The sequence below is a fragment of the Apaloderma vittatum genome, unplaced genomic scaffold (genome assembly GCF_000703405.1).
Source record: "Apaloderma vittatum isolate BGI_N311 unplaced genomic scaffold, ASM70340v1 scaffold15561, whole genome shotgun sequence".
In the NCBI taxonomy this organism is placed as follows: domain Eukaryota; kingdom Metazoa; phylum Chordata; class Aves; order Trogoniformes; family Trogonidae; genus Apaloderma; species Apaloderma vittatum.
This window is the reverse complement of record NW_009699849.1, coordinates 8,914-23,861: the sequence shown is the minus strand read 5'-3', so window position 1 is coordinate 23,861 and position 14,948 is coordinate 8,914. Positions and strand designations below refer to the sequence as shown.

The window sequence follows — 14,948 nt, the reverse complement described above, 5'->3', positions numbered from 1 at the left end:
TCCATTTCCAGTATTTCTGTCTGCCTCCTCTCTTTGCTGAATGATGTTTTTCATGTGTTCATATTAGTTGAAATTCCCCCCTTTTACTACCTTCCCCCAGTTGAGATATATTTCAGTTCTAAGTTCTTTCATTCTCTTTGGCTCACTGTGTATTACAGTTTTCTGCAGCACTAATGAGGCTGATGCTCCTGAAACACCTCTCCACAGCTGGGCACAGATGATCTGCTTGCAGGGGTGCATTTCTTCCTACCTCGTTCAGCCTCTCTGATTGGCACCAGACATGAGCAGGCTAGATGAGATACAAAAGAACAGGCTCTGTCCTCAGCAGCCTCCTAGTATTTTCATAAATGAAAGGTGGACCTTGCTAATTTTCCTAGGTAAGAAGAAAAAAGTCCCACCTTCATGGGAAGTGCTGCCTGTATCTATCATCTGGGTCTTGAACTTGGGTCACAACAACCCCAGGGAGGAGGCTGGGGAGGCTTGGGGGGGGAGTAGCTGGAAAGCTGCTGGGTGGAAAGGGACCTGGAGGTGTTGGTTGCCAGCCAGCTGAACGTGAGCCAGTCGACAGCACCTTGGCCTATATCAGAAGTAGCGTGGCCAGTAGGACCAGGGAAGTGACTGCCCCGCTGTACTCAGCACCAGTGAGGGTGCATCTCAAATGCTGTGTTCAGTTTTGGGCTCCTCACTGCAAAAAAAACACTGAGGTGCTGGAGCAGGTCCAGAGAAGGGTGACAAAGCTGGTGAAGGGATTCAAGCACAAGTCTTATGAGGAGCAGCTGAGGGAACTGAGGGTTTGTTTAGCCTGGAGAAAAGGAGGCTGAGGGGAGACCTCATCGCTCTCTCAAACTGCTTGAAAAGAGGTTGTAGCAAGGTGGGGATCTGTCTCTTCCCCCAAGTAGCAAGCAATAGGACAAGAGGAAATGGGCTCAAGCTGTGCTACGGGAAGTTTAGGTTGGATATTAGAAAAAATTTCTTTACTGAAAGAGTGGTGAAGCATTGGAACAGGCTGCCCAGGGAAGTGGTTGAGTCACCATCCCTGGGGTACTGAAGAGATGTGTAGCTGTGGTGCTTAGCGATACGGTTTAGTGGTGGAGTTGGCAGTGCTAGGTTGATGGCTGGACTCGTTGACCTTAAAGGTCTTTTCCAACATAAATAATTCTATGATTCTATTTTAGATGGGTGAGGAAACGCTATGAAGGTGTTTTGTAATAACTTAGTCTCCCATTGGAGAAAGGCAGTCAAGGGAGGCACCTCCATCTCGCATCAACTTACTGCTCCCCTCTCTCATTGCCATCTGGGAGAAGATGTACAGCTTTGAAAGGACAAACACAATGCAGCTGCTGAAATTCTTCCTCTAGGAGCAGCTTCACTGAAGAAGCCTAAGGATGAGTTACAAACCAGCAGATGTTTCCCTCCCATTTTAGGATACTGACAAAAAAGATGATATACACAAAAGACCAGAAACAATCTTACGGGTGGCACAACCAAAAGAAAGTAACTGTTTATCTTTTTACAAAATAAGCAGCAACTGGTCGCATGTGCTTTGCATATTTTCAGTCAGGTCTCTTACCTGAAAGTTAAAGATCGAATTGCACATCTGAACTACACATGGGTTCTGAATTACATAAAATATTACATAATAAGCAAAGATTGCACTAAGTAATTACAAGGCATTTCATTATGAAACAGAAAATTGAAAGGATAACCCTGAATTATTATATGCTTTTTATTAATCCTTAAAACTAAAAGTGGAAGGATTAATTTTTGTTCTTGGGTGATAATTTCTCTCCACATATCCTACTAACAGCAAGAGTTAGAACAAAAGTACGCTAACAAATAATAATAGGAATGGATTCAGAGCTGTATTAAACCTTGCTAACCAAACCACCTTTGTAAGAATTTTACTTTTACTGTTACTTGTTAGGACTAAAAGTACCTGCTCTAGATTAACAAGCTTTTTATTAAATAAAACATTTTTAAGAAAATGAACTAGGAAGAACTACTTTAAGAGTATCTAATAACCAAATGCTTACGGCAACAAAAGGAAAAAAATTATAATATTATGTCTACCAGTAGATCAGAACAACCCAAAAAATTCTATTCTCCTCAGGTGGAAAAGCTTCTTATCTGAAAGAATTACTTTCTTTTTTATTTTTTTTTTCTGTTTTGGGGCTACATCTGATACAAGAAAGAAGCAATCTGAAAGAAGCGATAACTTTACTAACTGTAAATGCTGGAATATAGAAAAGTTTTAAGTCTAAGCAGTGGCTTTTCCTCGCCAACCTGGAGCCACTGCAGCTTGTGGACTACAAATAAAACTATTCCATTCACCTCTGTCCTCCGTAGGAAACGATGATGAATTCTGCTCCTGCTACACTTTGCAGATCAACTCTAAAAAAAAGTCTGATGAGAAGCACACTATAACAGTCAACTTTGGTTATGATTTAAACCCTGTGTTACACTGAGGGCTTAAAGAGACTGAAATACATAGCACACCAGCTGTAAATTGGGGTGTATTTTTTTCTTAATGAAATATTTTATTTCTTTGCTATCATGTAACAATGCTCAAAGCAGACTGCTAAGGCAGACTATTTGTTCTGAAAGGTAATTTTAAAATGTTCTAGCAACATGCTGCCCTTTACTGGCCTGAGCATTTGGGTGAAGCTCAAGGTCTTGCTGATTGCTTTTGGTCAGGAAAATAAATCAATGGAGGAGCTGTCTGCTTTAGACACAACCCTCAGTGTGTGTTGTATTACCTCAAATAATTTCTCTCAGGCACAGAAATACTTGCATACAGACTCAGAGAGAAAGAGAAAGGAGAATAGGTAGCAGAACAATACACTTTAAAGAATAAGTTACTGGTAAGCAGTGTATGTTCATTTGTTTGTGCATATATATATATAGTCACTTGAGTTAACTTCAAGCATTACTTTTTTCTGCACATGCATCTAGTTCCAACTCTCCTGCCATGGGCAGGGACACTTCCCACTCGACTAGGTTGCTCAAAGTCTCGTCCAACCTGGCCTTGAACACTGCCAGGCATGAGGCATCTACAACTTCTCCGGGCAACCTGTTCCAGTGCCTCACCACTCTCACAGTAAAGAATTTCTTCCTAAAGCATGGAGTCCTGCTGGCAACGGTGGGCTTCTCCATACTTTACTAAGCTTAAGTCCCTGACCAGAATGACGGTTACTAATAACACATGAAGATAACCGCTAACATCTATTCAGCTGATGTGGATTGCTTCAGACCTATTAAGCCCTCAGTAGAAGGCAGGATCTGATAATAAATATGCGAATCTGGCTGAACAACGATGAATGGGGAAGCTCAGACAGGCCATTGACTTACATTTATTTTAATTGCGGTACCTGTGATTCCAGAAGCTGAAATCACAGCTTAGTAATATGGAATCGCACCCCAGCCACATGACATATCAGCTCTTTTTTCCCTTCCCACACTGTATGTCATGGTTCCTGTGATAACAGATCTCCTAACAGTCAAGATTAGGAAAAAGGTTTCTTCTGTGATGAAGATTCAGAGTTTCCCATGTCAAGACCTTTCACTGCAAGTCACAGTGAACATCGACAGCAGATTTCCTAAGCGTACAGGCACATCCCTTTGGCCTGATGGCACTGAAAACCCATGAATACACTGAGAAGTGTGCTAGTCATTAAAATCAACAATGTCTGTACTGTATAGCAATAACACATGGAGCAAAATAATTAGCTGCATTTCAGAGTACCGTCATCGCCCCCAAGATGGTTTGAATTAGTCCAACATGATTCGCAGAGTAGAAAATCTAAGTGAGGAAAAAACATTGCACCTCTGAGGGAAACATGGATGTAAAAGAAAAACTTACTGTGAACTGAAAATATTTGCAGACACATGTGCATGCACATGCATACATAAAACAACGCTGAATTACAGTAACTGTGAGCTACTGCTGCTGAAAATACACTGACTAGGAAGCTTCCATTCCAACTGATACCTTACTTTTCTTGTAGGATTATCTGTGCTACTTTCTCACTGAGAGCAGCAAAATCTTCACTTCCATCCAAGCGCTGAAAAACTAATGCAGTTTCCTGGCACTGAGTCATATATGAGCAGGCATAAAAGCAGATGAATTACCAACTCAGGCAGACGAATCCCTAACTCTTACCTACCCCAGAAGATATTTCTCCTCCCTTTCACGTAGGTAACTGGGTTGCTTCCAGCCTTTTATTGATTTGCTTGAATTGGCTCCAATTACAAAGCTCATTTTGCTCTTCCTCTCCAAAGATAAAAGCCACACTTTCCTGGCAACTTAATTCTGAAGAGTTTTGAGGCAGAAGAATCAGCTCTAACAGAGAATCTATAGGTGCAGCTGAAGCTTTAAATAAACAAAATGTAAATACAGTGAACCTGATTAATTAGAGGAGCCTGAAGAGGGACTTCAGTGTGCCCTTTGGCATAAAATATATCTTGTTTAACTGAAAATTCACTGTGAGGAGTTTTTTCTCTTTGACACAAGCACCCAGGTGTGGCACCGGAATTAGTTTCAGTACCATTGGTGTATGGACAAAAGGTGCCTGAACAGGGATATCTAGACAACGTGTTCATTTTTTCCCCTCTCATTTCTTTTGCACTGCTGTAATTTTGCTATATTCCATGTAGTTTGGCTTAGTTTTGTTAATTAATATTCTAAAATTGGCTGACCTTCAGAGGTTACAAAATTCTCCAAGCTACTTCTGATGGCTTCTTTGCACAAGGAAAATACACCGAGCAAATACGCACAGTTCAGCATTCAGATATGAGAACTGAAATATTCCAAATAAAGTCCGTCACTTGCAGTTGACCGAATGTTATGAAGCTGGAGGGTTTTATATTTGTACTTAATTTCAAACATGAGAATAATCTCATCATAACATGGAATGAACTGTGGGAATAGTGACTGTTGTGTCACATACCATGAGTTATGAAAATATGTGGGTTTTTTCCTACTGGGTAAATAAAGAAACATAATTTCATATTTCATGTTAAATAATAACTTTCATTTTAAAAGAATATGCTTCTTTCTTGTAATACATGAAATTGCAACTGGCCCTGCTGTATCTCAGGAATACCTATCTGCTCACAGCTTCTCCCAGTTGGAAAACCTCATCAGGTGATTAACATCCATGACAAGGAGTCATTGCTACAACACAATTTTATGGTATGTTTTGCAGTCTAGTCCCTACCCTTGGGCTATAATAAGCTTCAGAAATGTCAACCTGCCACCTAAGTAGCTTGAAAGTACAACATTTTCTGCTTGTCAAGGCTGAGACTTGCAGGGAAAGTCAGGGTAATGCAGCCCATTCTAAACTGTTTTCTGTGTTAGGTTTTTGAATGACTCAACAAAAGAGCGCTCAAGGTAAGCTACTGCTCTGGCCTGACTCTGCCATGTAAGTGCACCTGAGAGATACAGTACAGCTCATTCCTATGCCCGCAAGTGTGACTTAAACATATAGGTGCACATCTACAAACTACAACTGTATTAATTAAATGTGGTAATATTTATTCTAGTAAAACAAAATAATGTATTACGTAAAATAATTTTAAAATGAGACAAATAATACTTTAAAAACATCGAAAATCTCAGAATGAAATTCCAAGACTATAAATCTGGAGAACATGGGATAAACAAAGATGAGTCTCGTGGTCCATCAACACTCACCATTCAGCCACTTGGAGTTGTACTGGGCAGTGCGGAGAGGAGGAAGGGCTCCCAGACTGCGATAAATAGCAGGATCCCTTCCTGGAAAATCCATGGCCGTAGCAGCATATAATTCCCCACTGGAAGTGAGAAGAGCAGTGGAGTTGTGCTGAGGACTGTAAGGACAACGAGCCATGCCACTGATTTGATCATGTATCTCAGTCAAGTTACTTAACTGTAAAAGAGAGAAAAGGATTGAAATTACCTGAAAATTATCATTTCAGCAAAGCTGCTTTAATCTGAGCAAAATCCTACCATGAACATCAGGTTTAGATTTCATATTGTACGACAGTACTTTTTTTACTTTTTTACTTTACATTCATCTCAAGCTGTCACATATAGAAAGTTTAACTGTAATATTGTCTGATCTTGCTTCTGTCACCTTGGTATGTAAAACACGCAAGTTAATAATCAGCCACCATGCCTAAAATGTTTTATATTAGAAGCAACTGAAAAAATAATTATCTCTACATGGATCGTTACTATGAAAAACAGATGTGATTGCCAAAATCAACTAAGGTATTCACCGTAGCAAATGGTCAGACAATGAAAAAACTAATCTATTTGGTTTGTGGATGTGTTCTAGGGAAGAATTCCACATGAAAAATGAGATTAAATAACAGAAGCTTTCCAGTTCAGCGCAACTATCTCTCTGATTTATTAGCCCTAATACCTTCAGCCATAAACCATGGTATGAAGTTAATATATTATTTGAAAAAAAGGTGTAAGAGGTTTAAATATAATAAATGCACCAAGGATTTTTTTAGTGACAGGGCTATTCGTTGTATTTAAATGCCTATCCCCTTTTGAAATAAATAGCCAGCTTAGTCCCAACAGTGACATTTTGATTTTCTTATGACTATTATTGATCCTTAATGTACTCTCCTTCTTTGATACACATAATTTACAACTATTTTTTTTCCAAAAAAGAATGACAGATTTTCTCAAGCAACATTTCTCATTCCGGTCAGTCAGAAATTACTAATACAGGTACTCTAATTTGCTCCAGAACTACATGTACATAGTTTGCAGCTACCCAACTACACTTTATAACTGAACCAGTTGTTGCCAACCAAACTTGATAGAGTGGCAGAAGTCTTAGAAATACGTAAGGCTCATGGAAACTTGCACATTGGAGGAACTGAGCTGCTTGTAGCTATGCTCTCTCCCACAGTTGAGAAAAATACTGCAAAAAGAGATCATTGGTTAACCCTCCTATTTGGCTTGCTACTAGCCTTTTAAGTCTGCTGACTCAGAACAGAGACTCAAGCTGGTGGGATAAAACATTTAAGTCATACCGTCCGATTGGTGCAGATTGGAGTGAATGCGTTGGTTCCGCAGGTGAAGAGATGGTTGCCTCCAACGAGAAGCACTCGAATGTAGTTCTGGCATTCCTCCTGCCATGAAGAGAAAGACTAAATTCAGTGATACTAATTATGATTTGCATTCAACTGTTTTGTGTCTACACGTGAAAATTTAGGGGAACAAGGCTTGAGCATACCTGATGTGTTAGGAATCGTGATATACATAAATATCCTAACTACATGCATCCATCAGTCTTTGTGAGAAGTTCTTAACATAACAATAAACCTCTTTAGTACTGAAGATTTCTTTTAAGTGTGTATTTCAAAGGTTTAGCTAAACTGTGCAGTGATAGATGCTGACTTAAATAATACATCGCTGTTTCAACAGATTGGATGCTGTTTCAAAGACAGATCAGGGAGAAGACTGGGAGGAAAACAGGAGAAAGAACGGGTTGTCAGTAACATGAGTATATTGGAACCAGTACAAACACAATTCTTGAAGTGTTCTGATGCAGATTTGTCACTACTAGTTTTGTAATTTGAACAATATGAGTTATTAGAAGCATCGATGGTTCTGTTATTTTGAAGTTTCTCCCGAAGCTTCATGACTCCAATACACAGATGTTCACCTCTAAGGAATAATTTTACATGTTTTTTTATCCTGTTAGGATGTGTGAAGACTTTATGATGTTCATTCCTCTCATTTCAGAAGCTAGAAACCAACAGCAATTTCTACTGTTTCTTCAGAAAGAAATCCTTTTTCTGAAATACTAAAAATCTCCCAGAACTGTATGTCGGGAAGATTCAAACATAACTCCTGAACAAAAATCAGTATCACTATCTAATAAAACGAACAAAATCAACAATATGCTTGGTGAAAATAAAGGTTCCTGGACTCTTCCATTTGAATGCTCTCAAGCATTAAAAAAACTCATGAAAATACAGCTATGCAATTCTAACAGATACTGAGTGGAATCATGTAACTAAATCAATGTAATAGTAACGGTGCAGAGTCCCATTATGTGGCCTACAGTTATATTAAATATATTGCTTGTTTATCTTGAAAATAGACTCTCATCCTGGAAGACAAGAAATACAATCCCAAATAAAATGAAAAGGCACAAAATAGACTGTAAAGCAAGATGGACAAAATACTTTAAAGAGTTCTGAGAAAAGTCTCAGAATTTATTATCTATATCAATTTTTCCTCACAGAAAACAAAGTTTTAAAAACCTCACAGCCCTACTCTGTAAAATCTCAGAAAAAAACCCCATTTCTTTGAAAAAAATACCCCTGAAATGAGCTTTGCAGTAGTCTCTCATGAAAATGTAGCTTTTAAAGACTTCTCTTTGAGCCTTTAAAGGTAAGTGACAAATATCTTAGAATCAAGATTTTATTTCCTTTTGGGTAAAACCACAATATCTTTATCCTGAACTTACCAAAACTGTCATCTTATTATTGTTTCAACCAGAGAGAAGCTAATATAGAATCCTGGAGTGGTTTGGATTGGAAGGTACCTTAAAGATCATCACATTCCAACTCTCCTGCCATGGGCAGGGACACCTCCCACTAGACCAGATGGCTCAAAGCCCCATCCAGCCTGGCCTTGAACACTTCCAGGCACGAGGCATCCACAATGCCTCTGGACAACCTGTTCCAGTGCATCATCACCCTCACAGAAAATAATTTCTTCCCAATATCAAATCTGAATCCACTCTCTTTCAGTTTGAAACCACTACCCCTCATCCTATCACTGCACTCCTACAGGCCTCCTTTAAGCACTGTAAGGTCGCTATAAGGTCTCTCTGGAGCCTTCTCTTCTCAAGGCTGAATAGCCCCTGGCCCTCCTCTGGACCCAATTCAACAGGTCCACGTGCTCTATGTTTTGGGGACTCCAGAGCAGAACACAGTACTGCAGGCAGGGTCTCACCAGAGCAGAGGAAGAGACCCACCTCCCTCAATCTGCTGGCCACACTTCTTTTGATTCAGTCCAGGATGAGACTGACTTTCTGGGCTGCAAGTGCACATTGCCAGCTCATAGAATGGCCCAGGCTGGAAGGGACCTTAGAGATCATTTAATCCAACCTCCCTGTCATGGGCAGGGACGCCTCTCAACTAGATGTCAAGCTTTTCATCCATCAACACTCTCAAGTCTTTCTCTGAAGGGCTGTTCTCAACCCACTTGTTGCCCAGCCTGTTTTAGTGCTTGGGATTGCCCCAACCCAAGTGCAGGACCTTGCACTTGGCCTTGTTCAACTTCATGAGGTTTGTACAGGCCCTCCTCTGAAATCTATCAAGGTCCCTCTGGATGGCACCCCTTCCCTACAGCACGTCAGCCACACTACACAGCTTGGTGTCATTGGTAAACTTGCTGAAGGTGCACTTGATTCCCCTGCCCCTTTTGCTGACAAAGATGTTAAACAGCATGAGTCACAATACCAACCCCTGAGGAACACCACTCGTCGCTGGTTTCCACTCAGACATCGAACCATTCACCACAACTCTTCTGAGTGTGACCATCCAGTCAACTCCTTATCCACTGAGTGGTTCATCCAGCAAATCCATGTCTCTCCAATTTAAAGATCATATGCAACCACACAACAGAGAGGAGAAGTAAGCTTTTTAAAAATATTTATTTCACTTCTAGGCCATTACCTTGCTGTAGGTTATTTTAACCACATAAAAAAAAAAGGCAATTTATCTTTTTTTTTTTTTGTGGGATGACTACTCAGGGAGGTTCATAGAACATAACACATAACACAGTAATTTACTCTTTGCCCTTTGCAGTAAGCCATGGAATGTAAGTGTAGGAAAGTAAGTGGGTACTGACATTACAACCCATCCAATCTCTCCTCTCCCTATTCCAGAGCTCCCTGAAATAGTGCCATTGCCAAATTACTTGCGTGCTGATCACCCACTCTTTCTCTTCAAAAATAAAGTTAATTTTTTAAACTCTGACATTCCTGGGATTCACAAGATTCTTGTCCTTAATGTTCTTAAGTCCTCTGCCAACTTCACAACAATCCATACTGCAACAGGGCAAATAAGATACCTCATATTAACTTTTTGGCGGTATACAGCACAACTGAATCAAAACTGAAAGAATAGTTTTTATAGTTGGCTAATTTCTTCATTTGACAAATCTACAATAATACAAAACAAAATTTTAAAAAGTTAGTCACGAATAAAACAATCACCACCCAAAAACATATTGAAAAAGGGCTCTGTTCTTTAGTCATTTGAATTGTTCAGAATCATTTTTCCATCTCTGGGGTCAAGCTCAGCTAGTTCACTTTTTAGATGTACAAAAAAAAGGTGTTTCTTTTAGAAGTGGCATTGGTGAATGTAAAGGACTTCAAAACCAAAGGCTTTTTTTAGTCTGGAGGGCAGTGGTAGGTTTGGTGGCAGGATTGGTGGCCATTGTTTACATAGTCTTCCTCTAAATTTCATCTTGAGGTCTATGCCATGTACTCTCCTACAAAAATATCTCTAAAAGAAAGAAACTCATTTAGCCAGCACTTTCTGCTTTTAGATCAGCATACCTGAAACAAAATAGAACTACCAGAAACAATTCAGTAGGCAAGCCGGCTAGGTTGCTACTCCACTTTAAGATCAGCTTGACAGTTCAAGGACAATCTGGCTGCATATGTGTATCCGTTTGCAGCAATGTTTCTTGTACAGACTAAGATCTGAAACACTTCTGTGCTTAATTTTTTAATACTTTTATTGAAAGTTCAGATGCAAACATGCAGCGCCATTAGAAACTTAAACAAAGGATAAGAGACTTCAATTATATATTGGGGTTTTTTAATCTCTCTTTGGTTTGTTGTATTTTTACCATGCTTATTTATATTTTTCCTTTATAACAGTCCCTACCGCAAGTGCCAGTCTGAAGGGCCAAATTTCTTCTTTTAATCATGTGTGGTGTTTTAGACTTCTAAATGCTAACGCATGCTGGCCACAAGGACATCATTTTGTCTGGTTCACTCCTGGAGCCACTAGTTATTTTAAGCAACAGCTTAAACTAGTGGATAAATGTCTGAAGCCTCAGTAAAAAACACCAGCCTTCAAAAGTCAAGTGTGCATTACACTCTCAAATGTGACCGATGTCCCTGTATGTTTTCCCTTTCTACTCTTTTCCCTCATTGGCTCCTAAAGCATAAACCTCAGACCAACAACTGCTAACAGCTAGAGGCAAAAAAATTCTGTGCAGTTTCTTTGTCAAGAACACCACCAAAAAATAGAAATAAAAAGAGTTCTGTTTAATAGACCATTATCTTAAAAATACCAGAGTTACTTCAAGGTTCAAAGCTTGCTCTGGTTTCAGGGCACTCCATTAGCAAATTGACTTTTAGTTTTGATGCCTGAACTCATTGCAAGCATGCTGTTCTGGGCAGCAGACCTTTAAGAGAAACTAGGATTTGAATGAATAATTTACCCACGGCAATCCTTGTAATCCTCATCTCTCCTTTGCCACAGTTTGGGCTGCCCTTATATATTTCCTGTCTCTTCTCTACAGTCACACGTGTCTACCCTGAAATCTGAAGTCACCCTGAGAAATGTTACAGAAACGCAACCCCCAGCAACGCTCCAATTTAGGCTGGATCTATTTATACAGCAAGCAAACAACTAATCTTTCTGGTAACAGTAACTTGAATTTTTTATGTGGCACTGCAGTGAATTCCCTCTGGCCTGATAATTCTCAGTTTTTTCCAAGGAAGGCTTTTTTGGTTTTGACTAGGAAGAGGAGCACACAACAGATCACATGCTTTTCTCCTCCGCATGCACAAGTCCTCCTTAAAGAGAGTACAGTGGCCATGTTTTAGTCTTAAACATAAAGCAATAAAAGATACACATGTTTAGGCTATCCTTTCTCTGGCCTTAAATTTATTCTTTGATTTTAACCTTTCACAGCAGTGAAAGTAATAGAGGCATGAAAAGTTCAAAAAGGATAGTTGTCATTCCAGCTGGGCAGGTTACCTCAGTCAATATCTCTTCATTCTCCAGCAATTCCTACATGAAGCTTTAAGGTCACAAAGTCTGCACACCAGAAAAAAAAAAAAAAGCACTATGGTAACAAGAAGAAAAGAGTTATTTCCTCCCAGGATTACCTTTGAATGTAATGAAATATAGGGATTGTACTTCTCTTCTGGATTGTGACAATCAAGGCTACGGATACAAATGAAACACTAAATCTTTATCCAGCTAATAACAATACTAAGAAACAATTTCAGAAGTTGTTACTGGAATAGCACATATACTGTTTTACAGAGATGGCATAACTTCAAATCACCAACTTCTTCAAAAGGGTGTGATGAGCATGAATAAAAACCTGCACACAGGTACAACATTAAGGTCCATTTTTAATGTATTTCACCAGTGTTGAGTACTCCTCCCAGCAAAATTATTTAATAGCAACATATGCTTCTGCATTGTTGAATTGAACGTGGATTTTACACCACAAACCATATTGTAAACATAATACTCGAAAGTACACTACTATAGTCTCAAATTTACCATTGCTTTCATACATCGTATTAGATCACAGTCATTGCACTGTGACTTTCAGACAAGCTGAATATTACTCTCACAGTTTTAAACTTGGAAAATCACTGTAAAACAGAGACATAAACATTTAGTTACACATTGCATTCCTACCATGATAGTTTCTACTGCATATGCACCTTGATCAGTGCAACCTGTCATATTCCATTGTCACTTCAGAATGTTTTCACACTTTTAGAGCATTGTCATCTGAAAACTGAGGATGAAGGGTTCAAGGATATATAACACGAAGAAGTATAAGTGCTGCAGGGAGAAATTGCAACTTACAAAACTAAACATTTGCTTCAAGTATGAAGTCCCAGAAGTTTCCTTTTCTCTCCACAGACAAGTAAAGTTGTAGATCAGAACAATTGCTAGATGCTACTTCTGTCATTAAAGCCTTCATACATTACTTGAGTCGCCAGAATTTGTCTACTCAAGGTAGAAATCTTTAAGTAAAATCTAATTGATTTCTTTTCTCTAGCTATTAACACCTTCTATATACCTTTTAAATCCTCCACCTTAATAGTGAGAGACCAGTAACTCTTAAAAAAGTGTTTCTCACACTAAGATGGAAAGAAGGGGATATGAGATGGATAAAGAAGGCAACATAATTTTTAATGCCTTTTCCCAGTACTGTAAACTCATTTCTATGGTGAAAAACATTCCTCCATAAAGACAATCATCTTTCATGCATGAAGTAGTACAGTGCACATTCATCACACTTGCTTTTTTTAACAAATAATTCTGTTTTTTCTCTCTTCATGGTGTAACACATCCCTGCTTCTGAAGTGAGGCCATTCTCCCTCTTTAATCTCAAACAGAAATGGACAGGCCAAAGGTATAGAGCAACATTATTTTCCAGGACTTAGCAAAAAAAGCTGGAAATGAACTGTTTAATGGAATAGGTTAAAAAGTCAGTGATTAGATGATGATGCAGAAGAGACTCCTCCTCTACTGATGGTAGAAGCATTTGGAATATGTTTTTGAAGCTTTTTTTTTTAATTTTTACACATCAATAAAATATGTTGAGATGTTCTACCAAATCTAGGTACTGAAAGCAAGTGTGATCTTCTGTAGTTATTGCTCTAGACAGGTTTTCCTTTTATGTTTTAACTCTATTAACTTTAACCATTAAACAGTATAATAACTACAGACATAGACTGTATGAATTTCTAACTGCTTTTATAGTTAATTTGATAAGTAGATTCATCTTACAACAGCCACTGAAAAACACAGAATCCATACAGGTTCCATCTTAGCACCGCACTTACCTGTGCCAAACAAACAAAATTGTAGATGGCCAGATAAGGAATCAGTTCTGAATACTAAAAATATATCAAGTCCCAAGTCTAAAAAGTTAGTGAATTTCATATTATTTTCTTCATAGTGTCAGCAGATATGAAATACAAATGTTCCTAAAATTGCACCTAACAAACAAGGAAATAAATTGAAGATTTTACAAAGTAATTACATTGGGATTTACAGCACTGAAAATGAAGGGAGAATACAGCTGGTTACATACGACATGTTGTAGAGTCAAAACAGTGAATTGTTCAAAACCGAAGTTCTTGATCATTTCCACGTGACTGTACCTTCCACAACACGTTCGCTATAATTGGTTTATATTCCTTTGCTTATACATCAGTGTCAGATTCCTTTCCTACAACTCTCCGGAAAGGAAGACAGTAAAAATGCTTAAGGTAGAGATTTATACACTGAATTACACCTACTATTAACACATAAATTTTATTAAAGCAGAACAGCTGTCTCATGCTTACCTTTGATTTGCCTTTACTGTAACAGGCTCTTTTAGTAGCTTCATCACATTGCCATTCCACTGCCTGCAACCAACAGGAATTAGTTAGAAATGTGGGGAACACAAAAATATAAATCTCAGAGCTACCTAAGCCCGTGCTTGAGATACGTGCTTCGGGCACACTGATGATTAACTGTGGGTCATTCTGTCCATAATCGCCTTAGAAGCTTTTTCTCCCTAGAAATGCAGTTTTGCTGCTGCTGGTTTTTCAGTGTCGTAATCCAAAGAGAAGCTGGTCATCCCCATGACTCACTGTACCTTCCGCTACGGTAGAAATAACCGCAATCACATTTGATTCTATTTAGCCACTTTCTTACGAGTCTTATTAAGATAAGCAGTTAAGAATTGCTGACCCTCTCATCCCAGCAGAGCTCGGCTGCATCACCACAACATCTGAGGTCAGCTCTGCTGAAAGACATTGCGCCGCAGGAAAATGTGCCCAGTTGCTGGTTTTGCGGTATTTATCTCAAGCATCAAATAGAGATTTTAGTCTCTCAAGGTATGACTGCAGCACTAATCAGAAGCACTAAAACATCCATTCAGAGAAAGG

The 14,948-nt window shown here is 38.9% G+C and overlaps 1 protein-coding gene across 1 annotated transcript in view; it reads right to left on the bottom strand.

The window, feature by feature from the left end:
• Positions 1 to 14,423, bottom strand: part of SEMA5A (sema domain, seven thrombospondin repeats (type 1 and type 1-like), transmembrane domain (TM) and short cytoplasmic domain, (semaphorin) 5A) — a gene marked incomplete at both ends in the record, with an annotated part of 114,679 nt that extends 100,256 nt beyond the window's left edge. The window contains 3 exons of the mRNA XM_009878569.1: positions 5,693 to 5,906; positions 7,030 to 7,128; positions 14,361 to 14,423. Of these exons, the coding sequence (XP_009876871.1) occupies positions 5,693 to 5,906; positions 7,030 to 7,128; positions 14,361 to 14,423 (376 nt within the window). The remainder of the gene's footprint in view (positions 1 to 5,692; positions 5,907 to 7,029; positions 7,129 to 14,360) is intronic.
• Between the last annotated feature and the right edge of the window lie 525 nt (positions 14,424 to 14,948).